General features: G+C 46.6%; 1 protein-coding gene across 5 annotated transcripts; it reads left to right on the forward strand.

Moving 5' to 3' along the window:
* Positions 1-265: 265 nt before the first annotated feature.
* On the forward strand, positions 266-14308 carry brpf3b (bromodomain and PHD finger containing, 3b). Of its 5 annotated transcripts, XM_062541435.1 has the most exons (14): positions 267-447; positions 726-913; positions 3286-4860; positions 5613-5769; positions 6397-6528; positions 6855-6983; positions 7824-8136; positions 9406-9693; positions 10056-10658; positions 10962-11043; positions 11212-11306; positions 11855-11949; positions 12310-12464; positions 12887-14308. In XM_062541435.1, exons 3-14 carry the CDS (start codon positions 3326-3328, stop codon positions 13068-13070), a joined length of 3768 nt encoding a protein of 1255 aa, XP_062397419.1. In that variant the 5' UTR covers positions 267-447; positions 726-913; positions 3286-3325; the 3' UTR covers positions 13071-14308. The 5 variants fall into 5 exon arrangements, with proteins under 5 accessions (XP_062397421.1, XP_062397419.1, XP_062397422.1 ...); XM_062541437.1 differs by lacking the exon at positions 726-913 and having other exon boundaries at positions 266-447; XM_062541438.1 differs by lacking the exon at positions 267-447 and having other exon boundaries at positions 572-817.

Raw genomic sequence — 14308 nt, forward strand, 5'->3', positions numbered from 1 at the left:
AGCCTACCCACACTGACGGCTACTTGTCTCCCTTTACAACTCTACCAGAACAAAACATTTGTGTCACCTCGCAGTTGTTAGCTCAACGTGAAATTACGTTGGTTAAAATTGTTGCATAGCCTACAGGACACATTGATAGCTATTCCCATATGATCCACCCCAATAGACTATGGCAATTAACTCAACGTTTGCGTCAGTATAACATAGGGAGTGTGGCTTGGGTCATCCCTGTTTGTAGCTTACTGACAGTAGGTCAGTATGGGAATGTTTTGGTCCCCATCCAGTTTCTTTGGGGTCGTTAGTTCACGATGGGTGAGCTGTGCGTAGGCTCATGTTACTAGTGGTAATGTATGGCGAGTTGTGAGCTGCACGAAGACAATTTGTCACTAGACGAACGGCATTGTGGAGAGTCAACATAAGATATGCAGCAACCCGTGTGTGACACAGGTATGCCTTGATAATTTGACCAGTTTTGTTCCAAAATTTTAATAGGATCACCACGCTTGCACAGCTGTTACCCGAGAGGTTGCTTTTCTCTTCCTAAGGGGCGTGTTCTGGCTATCTTGACTGAAAGCTCTCTCTATCCGTAGCCACAGCTAGCTTGCTAAGGCAGTAACTGTTACATTTGAGTTAGCAAGTAGCATCAATTTCACGCTCAGTAACCACGACAGTTAAACAGTTTAACAGCTGTCAAAATAAACATCTAGGGATTCATGTTTCCACAGAAAACGTTTGGTCGAATGCATAATGGAGGACTGAAGTGCAGAGGACGTTTTATCACCAAAAATTGCCGGCTTTGTGGACCGGGCGCCGCAAGGTAGCTAGCGCGAAATAGGGTTTAGCTAGTTAGCTAGCTGTAGTTGTGCTTGCTAGGAGTTTACGCCCGGTTGTCGAACCGTGGTTGACACGCAAGGTAAGTTAAGATGGGTTTACTAACTAAGTTGTAGCTAACGTTAAACGTTAGTTAGCGTGCTGTGAATGAACAAACCTGGCTTGGTTTATAATATAATGTTTCACCATACGATTGTCAATGTCAGGTGCAATGCAGTCTGCTAATAAGTCAAGAGCAAACACTTGCCCGGCTAAATAATACGTTATCAAGTGGTGTGCTAGCTTTCTAGCGAGAAACTCGTGATGGTTTATGCCTGTCGTTAGCAGTAACTTCGCTACACAAGCTAGCTCCTCAGTTAACATACCACTAAAGTAGGTAGGTGTTCGTGTCATTTGTTGTTAGATCTGTCCTTGGTTTGTACGTCGTTGCAGAATTTAACGTTGGCTTTAGTGGTTGATTAGGGTGGCCTGTAATATAATTGCTTGCTCAAGAGGAACTCGTGAATGTTGTGGAAATTTCTTAAGTACATGTAAACGATAAAAAATGGCTGACACTTCGTTCTAGAATTGAGAGCGCGCAACCTAAACTGCTCCAAAGGCAACACTTGTCTTCTCTGTGATTGGTCAAAGCCTGGCTCCATGCTTGTATGCAGAATGATGATTGGTTATCCATGGAGTCAGGTTGGTAAAGTTCTGAAGAAATTGGATGTCTAAATTTCAGAGAAATGTGAGCAGTAATTATTAACAGTTATGTAACTGGAAGAGCAACTTAAGTAGCGACACCGATTTGTGGTTTAACTTCGTCCTCTATTGAAGGATTTATACTGACTAATCTTCGATTATTTTATTGAATTCAAAGTAGGTCTAGAGTTCCTACCCCCACTGATCTGGCTAACAAGCTAATGTTAGCCCCGCCTCCAAGAATAGCAAAAATAAAAACACACTTTGAGTTTCGCCTTGATCCGAAAAGTGAACTCAAATCGGAGAGTAATCGAAGTGCCACTCTTGTGGGTGATATATATCGGACACTATGTGTTAATACCTGTTTTATTACTTCGTATTTGACATTGGCTATACAGAAAAGTAGGCACCGATTGGTTGGTTTTGTGCAGATACGCCGCTGTTACTGTTAGCTAAAAGGGGAAAGCTATCCACCGTTTTGAAAATAACCAGCTAGTTTGCGATCGAGAACACAGTTGATTTACAGCCAATTTGGATGACATCGGTGAGTATGCTATATGACTATGACACTTTTGAAACGTACAGCAGAATGTTTTGCACGCAGAATAATTCTGTTTGGCTTGGTAAACGAGTGTAGGTAGCTGTGCTACTTGGCTAGCTAGCTTTTCAGCACATTCATCACATTCAACGGTTGCATTCCCAACTAACATCAGCTTCCTAGTTAAACTACGAGTTGTTGTCTATCTGATCTGATACATGCTATAATATTTGTACTTTTCTTGAAATTACACGTAATGGGACCAGAAGTTGGATATAGTTGGACGTTTGATGGCAGACAGACAAAGTTGGCATTGAAGACGCGCATCAATCAAGCGTTGGTTGAGTGTTGGCTATCTAGTTAGCTAAGAAGTTACATTTAGCAGCTGCAAGCTGTAAAATCTACTCTCCGTAGTGTGACTACTCAGATGCCATATTTGACGTTAGCGTTTTTGACGTTTGCACTTAAGAACAGGTTTAGAAGAGATGTATAGTCTTTTCGAGACTATCCCCTAAAAAGTAGAATATTTGCAGATACCCGGCTGATCCGTGACCGCTTCCGCCTCTTAAACCGAGCGCGCCATAAATTTAAAGGAACAGACTTCTTAGTTGTCCGTGATTTAGTGAACACACGTGGGACTATGAAGCCACAACATAAAACCAACTATAGATCTTAATGTCAAGTCATTTTAGCGATTTAGGCCATGTGTATTTTTCCTGAAAACTTCGCTGTAAGAAGGACCGTTTTAGACAATCATTCCTGCCCACTGCCATAACTATGTACAACAACCTTTGTGCCGAGACAATGCAGTTGACTAACACTTTCACAGAGACTTGAAATTGTGTTTGTTTTTTACTTGTTTGCATATGTGTGATATGTTTATGATTAAAGTTATCAATATATCTCTAGGAGTACAGGGTGTCTTATGTTAAGCAATTTCTTTACAAAGTGATCAAATATTGTGCCAATAAACTAATCATTATCTGACAAAGAGTAGTGTAATTTGTGTTTTTACATTATTAAGTGATAATACATTTTGCTTCTAAAAGGTAAAATAGTTTTTGACAAAATATTGTACACATTTAACACGTTCTCAGCTCATTTCCTTCTATGAAGGCATCGGAAGGCAGGAAATGTTGGATTTGGCTATGTGATAGGAAGGTTACTGTCACTTAAGGACTGATTTCTTTTTTAGCATGTAGTGAATTACATGTTGTACTTTTTATTTTGTGCAGGTGTAGGTAGAGGCACAGACAGGTGTGTGGTCAGGGGCCCATGAGAAGGCCACGCAGGAGGGGAAACCCAGCCGGGGGTTTGGGAGGCAGGCAGCGGGCAGATGCAGCTGTCCGAGGGGCGGGACCGGGGGGGCGAGGGGCCAGTCAGCAGCGTCCCTCATCCCCCCACGGCAACCTTAAGGTGTCTCCGGCTCGGGAGACGCTGACCTACGCCCAGTCGCAGAAGATGGTGGAGGTGGACCTGGATGGACGGCTTCACCGCATCAACATCTTCGACCCGCTCCCGGTCATCACCGAGGACGAGATGACCGCCCAGGACATCGCTGAGTGCAACAGCAACAAGGAGAACAGCGAGCAGCCTGCCCCGGTCGCCGTGGCGACTCCCGGACGCAAACCGACGGGGAACAGAGGCCGCAGGAAAGACAGCAAGCACTCGCTCTCGTCCTCCGCTACGTCCCAGAACAACAGCGCTCACGCTCAGTCCCACGCGCAGCCCCACGGCCCCAGCCAGCTCCCCGAGCCCACGTTCCGCGAAGTGGACACCTTCTCCCCCGTCGAGGCCACCCCACTGCCCACCGCCTACTACCGCTACATCGAGAAATCGGTCGAGGAGCAGGAGGCCGACGCCGAGTACGACATGGACGACGAGGACACGGCGTGGCTGGAGATGGTGAACGACAAGCGCTCCTCGGACCACCAGACGGCGGTGTCGCCGGACGTCTTCGAGCTGCTGATGGACCGGCTGGAGAACGAGTCGTTCCTGGAGTCGCGGAGCCAGGCGTCGGCGCAGAGCGCCATCGACGAGGACGCCTTCTGCTGCGTGTGCCTGGACGACGAGTGCCTCAACAGCAACGTGATCCTCTTCTGCGACATCTGCAACCTGGCCGTGCACCAGGAGTGCTACGGCGTGCCGTACATCCCCGAGGGCCAGTGGCTGTGCCGCTGCTGCCTGCAGTCGCCCGCGCGGCCCGTCGACTGCGTGCTCTGCCCCAACCGCGGCGGCGCCTTCAAGCAGACCAGCGACGGGCGCTGGGCGCACGTGGTCTGCGCCATCTGGATCCCCGAGGTGTGCTTCGCCAACACGGTCTTCCTGGAGCCCGTGGAGGGCGTGGACAACATCCCGCCGGCACGCTGGAAGCTCACCTGCTACCTGTGCAAGCAGAAGGGGCGCGGCGCCTCCATCCAGTGCCACAAGGCCAACTGCTACACGGCGTTCCACGTGACGTGCGCGCAGCGCGCCGGCCTCTTCATGAAGATCGACCCGGTGCGCGAGACCACCGTCAACGGCACCACCTTCTCCGTCAAGAAGACGGCGTTCTGCGAGGCGCACTCGCCGCCGGCGCACGACCGGCAGGCGTCGGACGACGAGGAGTCCGGCCGGGTGCTGGGGAGCCGGGCCCAGCGCGGGTGCAGCGCCTACACGCAGGCCCCGCACCTGAAGAAGCAGAAGAAGGGCGGCAAGAAGGAGTCCAAACAGCAGCAGCAGGACAAGAAGAAAGGGAAGAAGAACCAGGAGGTGGCGGCCAAGAAAGTGGCCTCGCCGCTGGTCACCGTGTCCCAGATTCCCAGCCACAGGTCAGCTGCCGTAATGTGCCTCGTTATCTTAATGTATCCACCTTATTCCTTAACCCGGAAAGATGTATCGTTCCGATACTGTTTTCAACTTCCGTTCATTCTGTTTACATGTGCGTTCTCGGTAGCTAACTAGAATATGCTTCAACTTAGATTTCTTTCGAAATGTTGACAATTCTGCCCTCAGCATGGATATACTACATCATATATAACCAATATAAAATAGAAACGTTTACTTTTACATGCATTATGATATGTTAAGCACTATCAACCGTCACGTTAAAATAGATACAACGCAGCTTCGCCGGAAATAGATAACGGTTTTCGGTGTCATGGTGACCCCCATTGTTGGCTGCGGAATATCGTGGATAGTAAAGTATAAACCACAATAATGCATCATATTCATTTTCTAGACACTTGTTATCACATGATTATTGTGCAGTTTAGACTTCACTGAGTGACTGACATAAAGCCTGGCAAGAAAAAAAGTACGCAGGTGATAAATGTGAGGCACCATTGGTTGTCAAAAGAAAATAGAGCACACACGTATGCTTTTATTGGGCTTGCACTCTTAAGTCCAATTACTGTGCACTGTGGTGCATGAGAATGTGTTCCCTTCCCTCTAGCATGATGAATGTTTGGTATTTGGTTTGTCTGTTAGCCTAAGTGTTAAATGCCTTCCTGCATTTGATTAGGCATAATTAGCCATTTTTTTCCCATTGTTTTTTAATTGACGTCACTGAAATTTGTCACAGGTTGAACAAAGTATGTAAAGGAATCATCATCCAGAGAAAGAACCAGTTCCTACAGAGACTTCACAACTATTGGTTACTGAAGCGTCAGTCACGAAATGGGGTGCCTTTGATTCGTCGGCTGCACTCTAATCTTCAGTCTCAGAGAAATGCAGAACAGGTAAGTTGGTTGTTGGTAGTGTGTAGTGAAATATTCTGTTTGTGATGGACCATACAATCTAGGTCAAGGATATATTCAGGTATCTGAAATGTAGCTGTTTTATCAACTCATTGGATACTCGGTTACTCGATAGTAACTTCGATTACAAAAAATATCAAGGCAAATTCTCTTCACAACAGCACGTCAACAATGATTCAACATCTGAATCGAAAGCATCCAGTTGTTCGCACCAGCTCACCAAGCGTAGCTGACACGAGGCAGCATAAACATAGATGTTAGCTAATTTAATGTATTCGCTAGTTAGAACTTGCAGTATTTGTAGAGGCTGTAGCTAAATGTTGTGAGTCTATTCAATTACTTTGAAGTGACTTAAGTGCATGTTAATAAATTGCACTCAATAATGCGAAATCATTTTTTTATCCGATTTTTTATCTCGATTAATTGACGAGATAATCGCTAGAATTCTCGATTGCAAAAAGAATCGATAGCTGCAGCCCTAACATTGTCTCTGAGTATGAGCAGTACCCTAAAGGTGTTTATTAATGTTTAATTTAATGGTTAAAGACTATGAAGACGCAGTACGTGTATGATATCTGTATGAATGAGTGTGCTTCATTTGTATTCCAGAAGGAGCCGGATGAGAAGGTGAGCGCTGTGCGGGAGGAGAGGAAATACTGGCAGAAACTGAGGCACGACCTGGAGAGAGCCAGACTGTTGGTGGAGCTCATCCGCAAGAGGGAGAAGCTCAAGAGAGAACAGGTATCACACAAAAGCGTGCACACACACACACACACACACACATACATACACATTGAAGAGAGCTGGGGAAAATAACTGTACCACCAGCATTATTGGATGCGAAAGCCTAAAAAGTGTGGCAGCGGAAATCTCTGGAAGGTTGAGTTGCCAAAATGCGGTGATGATAATGATCATGGAAAATACTGGAAATTAGAATATCTGTCTGTTTTTGTTTTTTTTTTGTGCTGAAGGTAATGTCCCACTCACACCCTCCCACAGGACTAGTCAAGAACACTCATACCCTCAAGTTTGTTGGTTTGACCTTTCCGTGACCTCTCTGCCCTCAGGTGAAGGTGCACCAGGCTGCCCTGGAGATGCAGCTGACCCCGTCCCTGGTGCTGCTGCGCTCCGCACTGGAGCAGCTGCAGGAGAAGGACACGGCGCAGATCTTCACCGAGCCCGTCAGCCTCAAGGAGGTCAGTGGGGACACAGGCCCGCCACTACTGTTTGTTTGTTTGTGTGCCCGCCCTGTCTGTCCGTCCCAGTCCTTCTGTCCATCTGCATGTTTGTTGCTGTTTTGTGTATTTGCATATTGTCTTTTTATTTTATTATTATTTTTTTTTTCATTATTTAGTATTTATCCTTTGTTTAACCAGGGTAGTCACATTGAGACAGAGGTCTCTTTTCCAAGTGAACTCTGGCCAAGAATGGCAGCACCTAGTTAGAGGGGATAAACATGCAACATTAAACACAACACAAACATACAGCACAAATAGGATGTAAACTGAATTACGAAAATGTAATGCATTAGTGCAGTTTGGTGAAGATCCTACTGGATCGCTACTGGGATGTTTGTCTGAACAGCTCATTTGCTCATTCGTCTGAGGGCTATACTACGAAGCAAGATCACTGGCTTATCCTGTTAACTTCAGGAGTAACCGCGGATCTCAAAAGAACACGGCACGTTCGAAACAATAGATGCTTTTGTTGCATTGTTCTTTTAGAGGCCAGCCGCTTCTCTCAAGGTCATCAGGGTAAGCCAGTGGCCTCGCTTCATAGAACACCCCTCGGCTCCGTCTGAAGGGTGTTGAAATGTTGTCATTAAACACGAGCATGCTGTAATCAATGTTTATTAGTCTGATGGAGTTGCTGCCACACTGATATTGGCAGTGCGTTATTGGTTTTGCTATTACGGTAAATAATGTATTGCTGGTTATAATTCCTTATCAAGACTGACTGTAGTCAGCGTTTGTATTAGTTTTTCAAAAATGGCCCCTGTTTTTGAGAAATGTTACTTAATTATCATTTTGTCTCAGGTCCCTGACTACTTGGAGTTTATCGCTCATCCAATGGACTTTTCCACCATGCGCTCGAAGTTGGAAGCCCACAAGTACCACACCATCGCTGACATGGAGGTGGACTTCAACCTGATGATCTCCAACTGCCTCACGTACAACAACAAGGACACCGTCTTCCACCGGGCTGCAGTGCGCCTGCGAGACCTAGGGGGCGCCATCCTGCGGCAGGCTCAGAGGCAGGCCCAGAACGCGGGCCTGGACCCCAGCACGGGCATGCACCTGCAGGAGTCTCCGCAGAAGACGGACTACTACCGCTGCACCTGGGAGGACGGTGAGTGACCCACTCACACACTCTCTCTCACACACACACACACATGCAGACCCCGCAGAGGTGGAGCAGTTCTCAGTGAAGCGAGCCGTTTCAGCAGCAAAATGTGCCGTTTCGGTGGAAAGGTGTGAAATTTCTGTGAGAAAATGCAGACATTGGGGGAGTACTGCGAAAGCCAAATGCCAGAGCTGCTAAATTCTCTGCTAGTGTGAATGGGGTGTAGAGTTACCTTACAGTCCATTCCATGGGAGCATGAAGTCAAATCAAATTGTATTTAAAATTCAGTTTAATTCACTGTTTTTTTTTGTTTTTTTTTTAAAGGTTAAGAAATTGATTGTGTTTTCAAAATCACTGACTAATCGTGTTGAAAAATCATGCTCCACTCATGTTTGAGTGTCAGTGGTCTCCTGTTTGGTTCAGTAGTCTTTGTGCTGTGTCCAGTCCCATATATGGACATTTGCACTCCGACTGTAACACAGGTTTGATTGAAAGAGATGGATACATTGATAAGACAGATTTTTCTACTCTGATAGTCCAAGGGGTATGATCTTGCATAACCTACCATTTTAATCCCCAGACAGCACTGATTAGAAAGTCGGGGTCTGGCTAAAACCCTTTGCAAAGCCAGTGGACTGTTGTTGAATGCGAAATAGCTTGTTATTTTTTCTTCTTATTTGGTTGCTTTTGGTGTGCACAGCAGCAAAGTTGTATGCCGTGGAGTTCTCTGCAGTACGGTGTACATTTTAGGACATCCTCAGAAAACAACCGTCATCTTCAGACAAAACTGCCTCAGCGTCAGAAAAACCTTGTCATCCTCAGACAAAACTGTGTCAGCGTCAGGAAAACCTCTGCCATCCTCAGACAACGCTGCGTCAGAGTTTTGTCTGAGGATGACAGGTTTTCCTGATGCTGACACAGCGTTGTCTGAGGATGACTGATGTTTTCCTGAGTCTGACACCTGTCTGAGGATGTCCTAAAATGTACACCGTACTGCAGGGTTTGTGCCAGTTCTGTGTGGTCACTGCCGTGTTCTGCTGTAGGGCTTGTGTCTGTTCTGTGTGGTCATTGCTGTGTTCTGCTGTAGGGCTTGTGTCTGTTCTGTGTGGTCATTGCTGTGTTCTGCTGTAGGGCTTGTGTCAGTTCTGTGTGGTCATTGTTGTGTTCTGCTGCAGGGTTTGTGTCTGTTCTGCGTGGTCATTGCTGTGTTCTGCTGTAGGGCTTGTGTCTGTTCTGCGTGGTCATTGCTGTGTTCTGCTGTCTTGCCCTCTGCAGTGGACTCTCTGCTGGAGCCGGAGAACCGCGTGCACATGTCGGCCGAGGAGCAGCTGCGCGAGCTGCTGGACAAGCTGGACATGGTGACGTCCATGCGCTCGAGCGGAGCGCGCGCACGCCGCGTCCGCCTGCTGCGCCGCGAGATCCACAACGTGCGCTTCCGCCAGGGCCAGTCGTCCGCACGCCACACGCTCAACGGGGACATCAAGGAGGAGGACGAGGACGACGATGACGACGAGGAGGAGAGGGAGAAAGAGGGAGACCACACGCTGTCTGGATCTGATAAAGGTGAGAGCTTTGATGTCCCCCCCTCCCCACCCCACCCCATTTTGATTAAACAACAAGCTTCTCTAAGGAACTATCTATGACTGAAAACACATATTTCATGTCATTTAGTCATTGGAAGACTTACCGTAATGTGGTTTGGATGTACAGGATACTGTAACCTTACAGTGAAGGGTTCTATTTAATTTGCTGCATGATAAAATAGTTGTGTTCAAATATCTAAAAAAAAAAATTGAGATGAAAGAGGAAACATTTTTGACATCTTGCTATGGTTGAGACATTGCAGTATAATATTATGCAGTGTAGTATATGAGTATAGAAAAATATAATTTGATTTCAAGCTTCTTCCATTTTTTCCTTATCAGAGGATTCCAAGTGCACTCCCCCACCAACCCTGGAGCCCTCAGGATTGGCCCATCCCCCTCCACGGGATGACGCCCCCCAGGACCCGCCCACCCTGCGGCCGATGACGACGGAGCCCAGGACCCCAAGCCGTCCGAACAAACGCCTGAAACTGAACAGCGAGAGCTCAGAAACGCCAGTGACGCCCCCGGCAATCACTAAGAACTGCACCAAAGAGGAGGAGACTCTAAAGACGCCACCCCAGACACCGGACAAAGGTCCTGGGCTGGTCAACGGGCTCTCTTCCCCCGAGACGCCCACACCCCCCCGGGTCACAGGTGGGGTGGGCCGCCGGACTTCTGTCCTTTTCAAAAAGGCCAAAAACGGAGCCAAGTTGCAGAAGGAGAAAGAGAAAGACAATCAGCTGCAAAACGGAGGTACAGACTCAATCAGCCCCTCGAACTGCCTTCAGACCCCCCCACCTCTGACTTCCGTGCCCACGACCCCAACCAAACCCCCAACCCCCACCCCTCCCTCCCCTCCGCCTCCCAAGCGGAGGCCTCGGAGTCGAGGCAGCAGCCCAGAACGCCACCGAGACACATCACCTCAACGCACGCCAGAGGCAGGTCAGTGGTTCTGACTGACGGACACACGCACGCACACACACACACTCTTCCTTCCTTCATTGTGTCTCTCACTTTCCCTGTCCCATGTTTTCCTTTGCTCTCATTTGTGGAGAGCATATAAACATCCTCTGATGTGTCACCCACTTGCTGTAATGCCTGTGAACCCTAGTGGTGGACTACTAGTTGAATTTTCTTGAATTTCCCCTTGGGGGTCAATAAAGTATCTTATCTATCTAGTTTTGCATTTTTATGTCTTGCTGAAAGTATAGATGTGAACATTAACCTCAGCAAGTTCCTCCTCAGGTCTCACAAATGGTTTCAAAAAGCACAAAGATGGCGGCTCCGATTCTGAATCCAGCTCGCCTCCAACGATACCCAGGGAAATGTAAGCACCTTCCATTCTACACGGACAAAGACAGTTAGGATCAGCGATGTTGCTTTTGTATTTCTCTGTTCGTGCTATGTTTCTGCGTTAGAGAGCATCACATTATATTTCGATATGAGAGAGGGTAGTTGATTTGGTTCTCCATTAACTTTTCTCCTACACCCATAGTGCGTCACCACCGAAGAAGAGCCGAGGGAAGCCGGCCCTGTCCAAAGTGCCCTTCCTGGACACAGTGAACGGAGACTCGGACTACACTGGATCAGGTAAGAGCAAGTCTTCCCAGAAGAGGCGACTCATTTCAAAATACTTACCAACACACTTTATGTCCATTTGTGTTTATCAGTCCAGTAGTTAAAACACTATTGTTTGTGCTATATTCACCTGTGAAGTGTTTTTTTGAAGGAAAGATTTGCTTATTTGTTATTTACCATAGGAAAATGCATATACCCTCCTCTTCTTTATGGGTGCAGTAACCCGTTTTGACACTGTTAGCAGTTAGCACTAGCTTAGCATAATTCACTGGAAGTGGGTTGTTCCAGTTAGCCTATAGCTAACCTGTAGCTAAAAGGGAGCTGTAGTCTTATTGGATTAACTCACTTTCAGGGATGTGTACATGGGCACGTTGTACAAATTAAAAGAAACAAAACCATATTAATACCATATTAACTGCCCCCGTGACCTCATAGCCGAAGAAATTGAGCAAAATCAATGTAAAAGCTGCGGCTAATAGTCGGGAAATGACGGTAGACACTCGGGACATGTGTTGATCATGTGAACTTTGAAACACTGATTTGCTGTTTGGCCTTTCTAGGTGGTGATGTGCTTTCCTGTGAAAACAGTGGCGAGTTAGAGCCACTAGATCTGGTGTGGGCCAAGTGTCGAGGCTACCCCTCTTATCCTGCACTGGTGAGAGCCTTTACCCTCCTATTCATCACCCATCATCACAGTACAGTAGGGTTGGGTCTGTCAACCTGGTTTTCATGCAGGAAACTTGCCAGTTTTGCTGTCTATGTGCACTGACTGTCTTGAAAGCAAAACCTAAACAGAATTAAATAGCAAACTAGCCATTCCAGAATGTTATTGTGCCTCAAGTTCAATCGCCTGTCAAGATCTATGTATTTTTCTTTTTGTGTTGTTTTTCCCCAATTTGCCAACGGTTGTTGAACATCCCGGCGGTGCCGTCAGATATGAATCTTTTGACTCAGTCAATAACTCCTCCCAGACGGCTGAATCACGGTTGAATCATGGTGACTCATGTCTCTGCAGATCATTGACCCAGAGATGCCCCAGGAGGGCCTGCTGCATAACGGGGTGCCCATCCCCGTGCCCCCGCTGGACGTGCTCCGTCTGGGAGAGGCCCGGCAGGAGGAGGCCGGGGAGCGCCTCTACTTGGTGCTCTTCTTCGACAACAAGAGGACCTGGTAAGGCCATTGGAGGACAGGGGAGGCGTGTGCAGTAGGGCTGGGAGGCTATGGGTTTTTTCCTTACAATGGTTGAAAAGCAAGAAACAAGTATGCCACTTTAACAAAAAAGGTCGGGTTTGGTTTATTGCTTGTTTTGGTACGTTTTGAAGATTTGTTAAGAAAACCTAGAGTCCATGTCAGTCCCTCATATTGCACATCACGACATTACACACACTAAAGGTGCAGGACATGGTTGATGGTGTGATGGTTTGCTACTTTATACTATAACTTTTTATATTTCATATTTTGCTTTGCCATCGGGGACCACTCATGGAGCCTCTCTCACCCCTCCCACTCTGTCCTTTTGTGTTTTGCTCTGTCCCCCCCCCCCCCCACGGTGTTGCCTCTGCCCACTGACCCTTCCTCCTGTGCTCTTGCAGGCAGTGGTTGCCACGGGACAAGCTGATCCCCCTGGGCATGGACGACACTGGCGACAAGCTGCGCATGATGGAGGGCCGCAAGACCAGCATCCGAAAGTCCGTTCAGTTGGCCTACAACCGCGCCATGATGCACCAGAGTCGCGTGCGTGGCGACCACGGCTTTGTCGCCTCAAATTACCTCTAGACCCCCTGCCCCCCTGCCCCCCCGCCCCCTCCCCTCCCGAGAGAAGTGCTGAGAGAAGCTGCAGAGAACCCTTAGCCATAGCTGCTGCCATCAATTCCGGCCCGTAGTGTTGGAAACAACAAGAATACGAAATCAAACATCGCCAACATGCCTTTAATGCTTCCCTGTTCTGTTTTTGTGTCTGCACCGGAAAAGACTGAATCTGTTTGTGAAGGGACTGTCCGCTTTACTGGGTATGATGGCCGGACAGTACCGTGGGGAAGGGGAATGTTTTTATGGATGATGGGGTTTTTGTGTTTTAGTTGACGGTTTCTTCTGCATTCATTCATGTATTTGGGGATGGTGTTGATCACGTCTGAAGATTGGGCGGTAGCTGTTGTTTTGTTTGCCAGAGACGCCCCCTTGTTTTTAAGAGTATGGACAATAAGTCACGCGAGCATTGAAAGGATCACTGCCATTTTCTTATTGTAGCTTTTTACTTTTTGACGTTTTACAAAAACCACTTTGTATATTGTAAAGACACTCATGTATATACGTCTGTTTATACCATATGAGATCTAATTTAATTTTGCGCTCCTTTTGCAAATCAATTCAATTACCTGAAGGTATGAAGAAGAGAGAAATGTGTACATATGTGTAAAAAAAATCAATTTAACTGACTTGCTACAAAGTGTATTTTAGCTTGTGTCTCAGTTTGTGTGTGCATATGCACAGCTATGCATATACACTTGGTATGTGTACTTGCACCGGCGCACACACACCGTCTATGGCAAAATATATATTCTCATTTTTTTGATACACAGAAATGTAATTTATTTATGGACCGTTTTAAAAGAAAAAGAATAGAGAAATAAAATTATATATTGGTTGAAGATTTGAGATGAAATTGTTATTTAAGATAAACTATTGAATAGGGTTATAAAGACAAACAACCAAGGTGAGATTGTGACTTTGTGAGGTAGTGACGTTAAGATTTTTAAAAAAGTAATATGGTAGGGTCTCCCAATGTGTGTTGTTTTTTCTTTTCCACAGCCTGTTCAAAGTCCCCTCTCCACCCAGAAGCACACAAACCTGTATTTATTGTAGAAAGTTCCTTGAGTTCTAGATCCTGTTTATACTATGGAGCTCCAGAGCAATTTTAAGCTTGTACAAACTGCAGATTTTACCTACTTGCCAAATAACCGGTCAAACAGTATTTTCTCATGTTGAGGGAAATAAATGTTATATTGAAAACTTTA

This window comes from Sardina pilchardus, chromosome 7 (assembly GCF_963854185.1).
Source record: "Sardina pilchardus chromosome 7, fSarPil1.1, whole genome shotgun sequence".
Taxonomy (NCBI): domain Eukaryota; kingdom Metazoa; phylum Chordata; class Actinopteri; order Clupeiformes; family Clupeidae; genus Sardina; species Sardina pilchardus.

What these genes read in the sequence shown, in the direction of transcription:
- brpf3b (XM_062541437.1), top strand. Translation starts at nt 3,326, where the DNA reads ATGAGAAGGCCACGCAGGAGGGGAAACCCAGCCGGGGGTTTGGGAGGC. An exon ending in TCAACGCACGCCAGAGGCAG is followed by an intron (nt 10,659 to 10,961) that starts GTCAGTGGTTCT and finishes GTTCCTCCTCAG; the next exon opens with GTCTCACAAATGGTTTCAAA. An exon ending in ACCCCTCTTATCCTGCACTG is followed by an intron (nt 11,950 to 12,309) that starts GTGAGAGCCTTT and finishes ATGTCTCTGCAG; the next exon opens with ATCATTGACCCAGAGATGCC.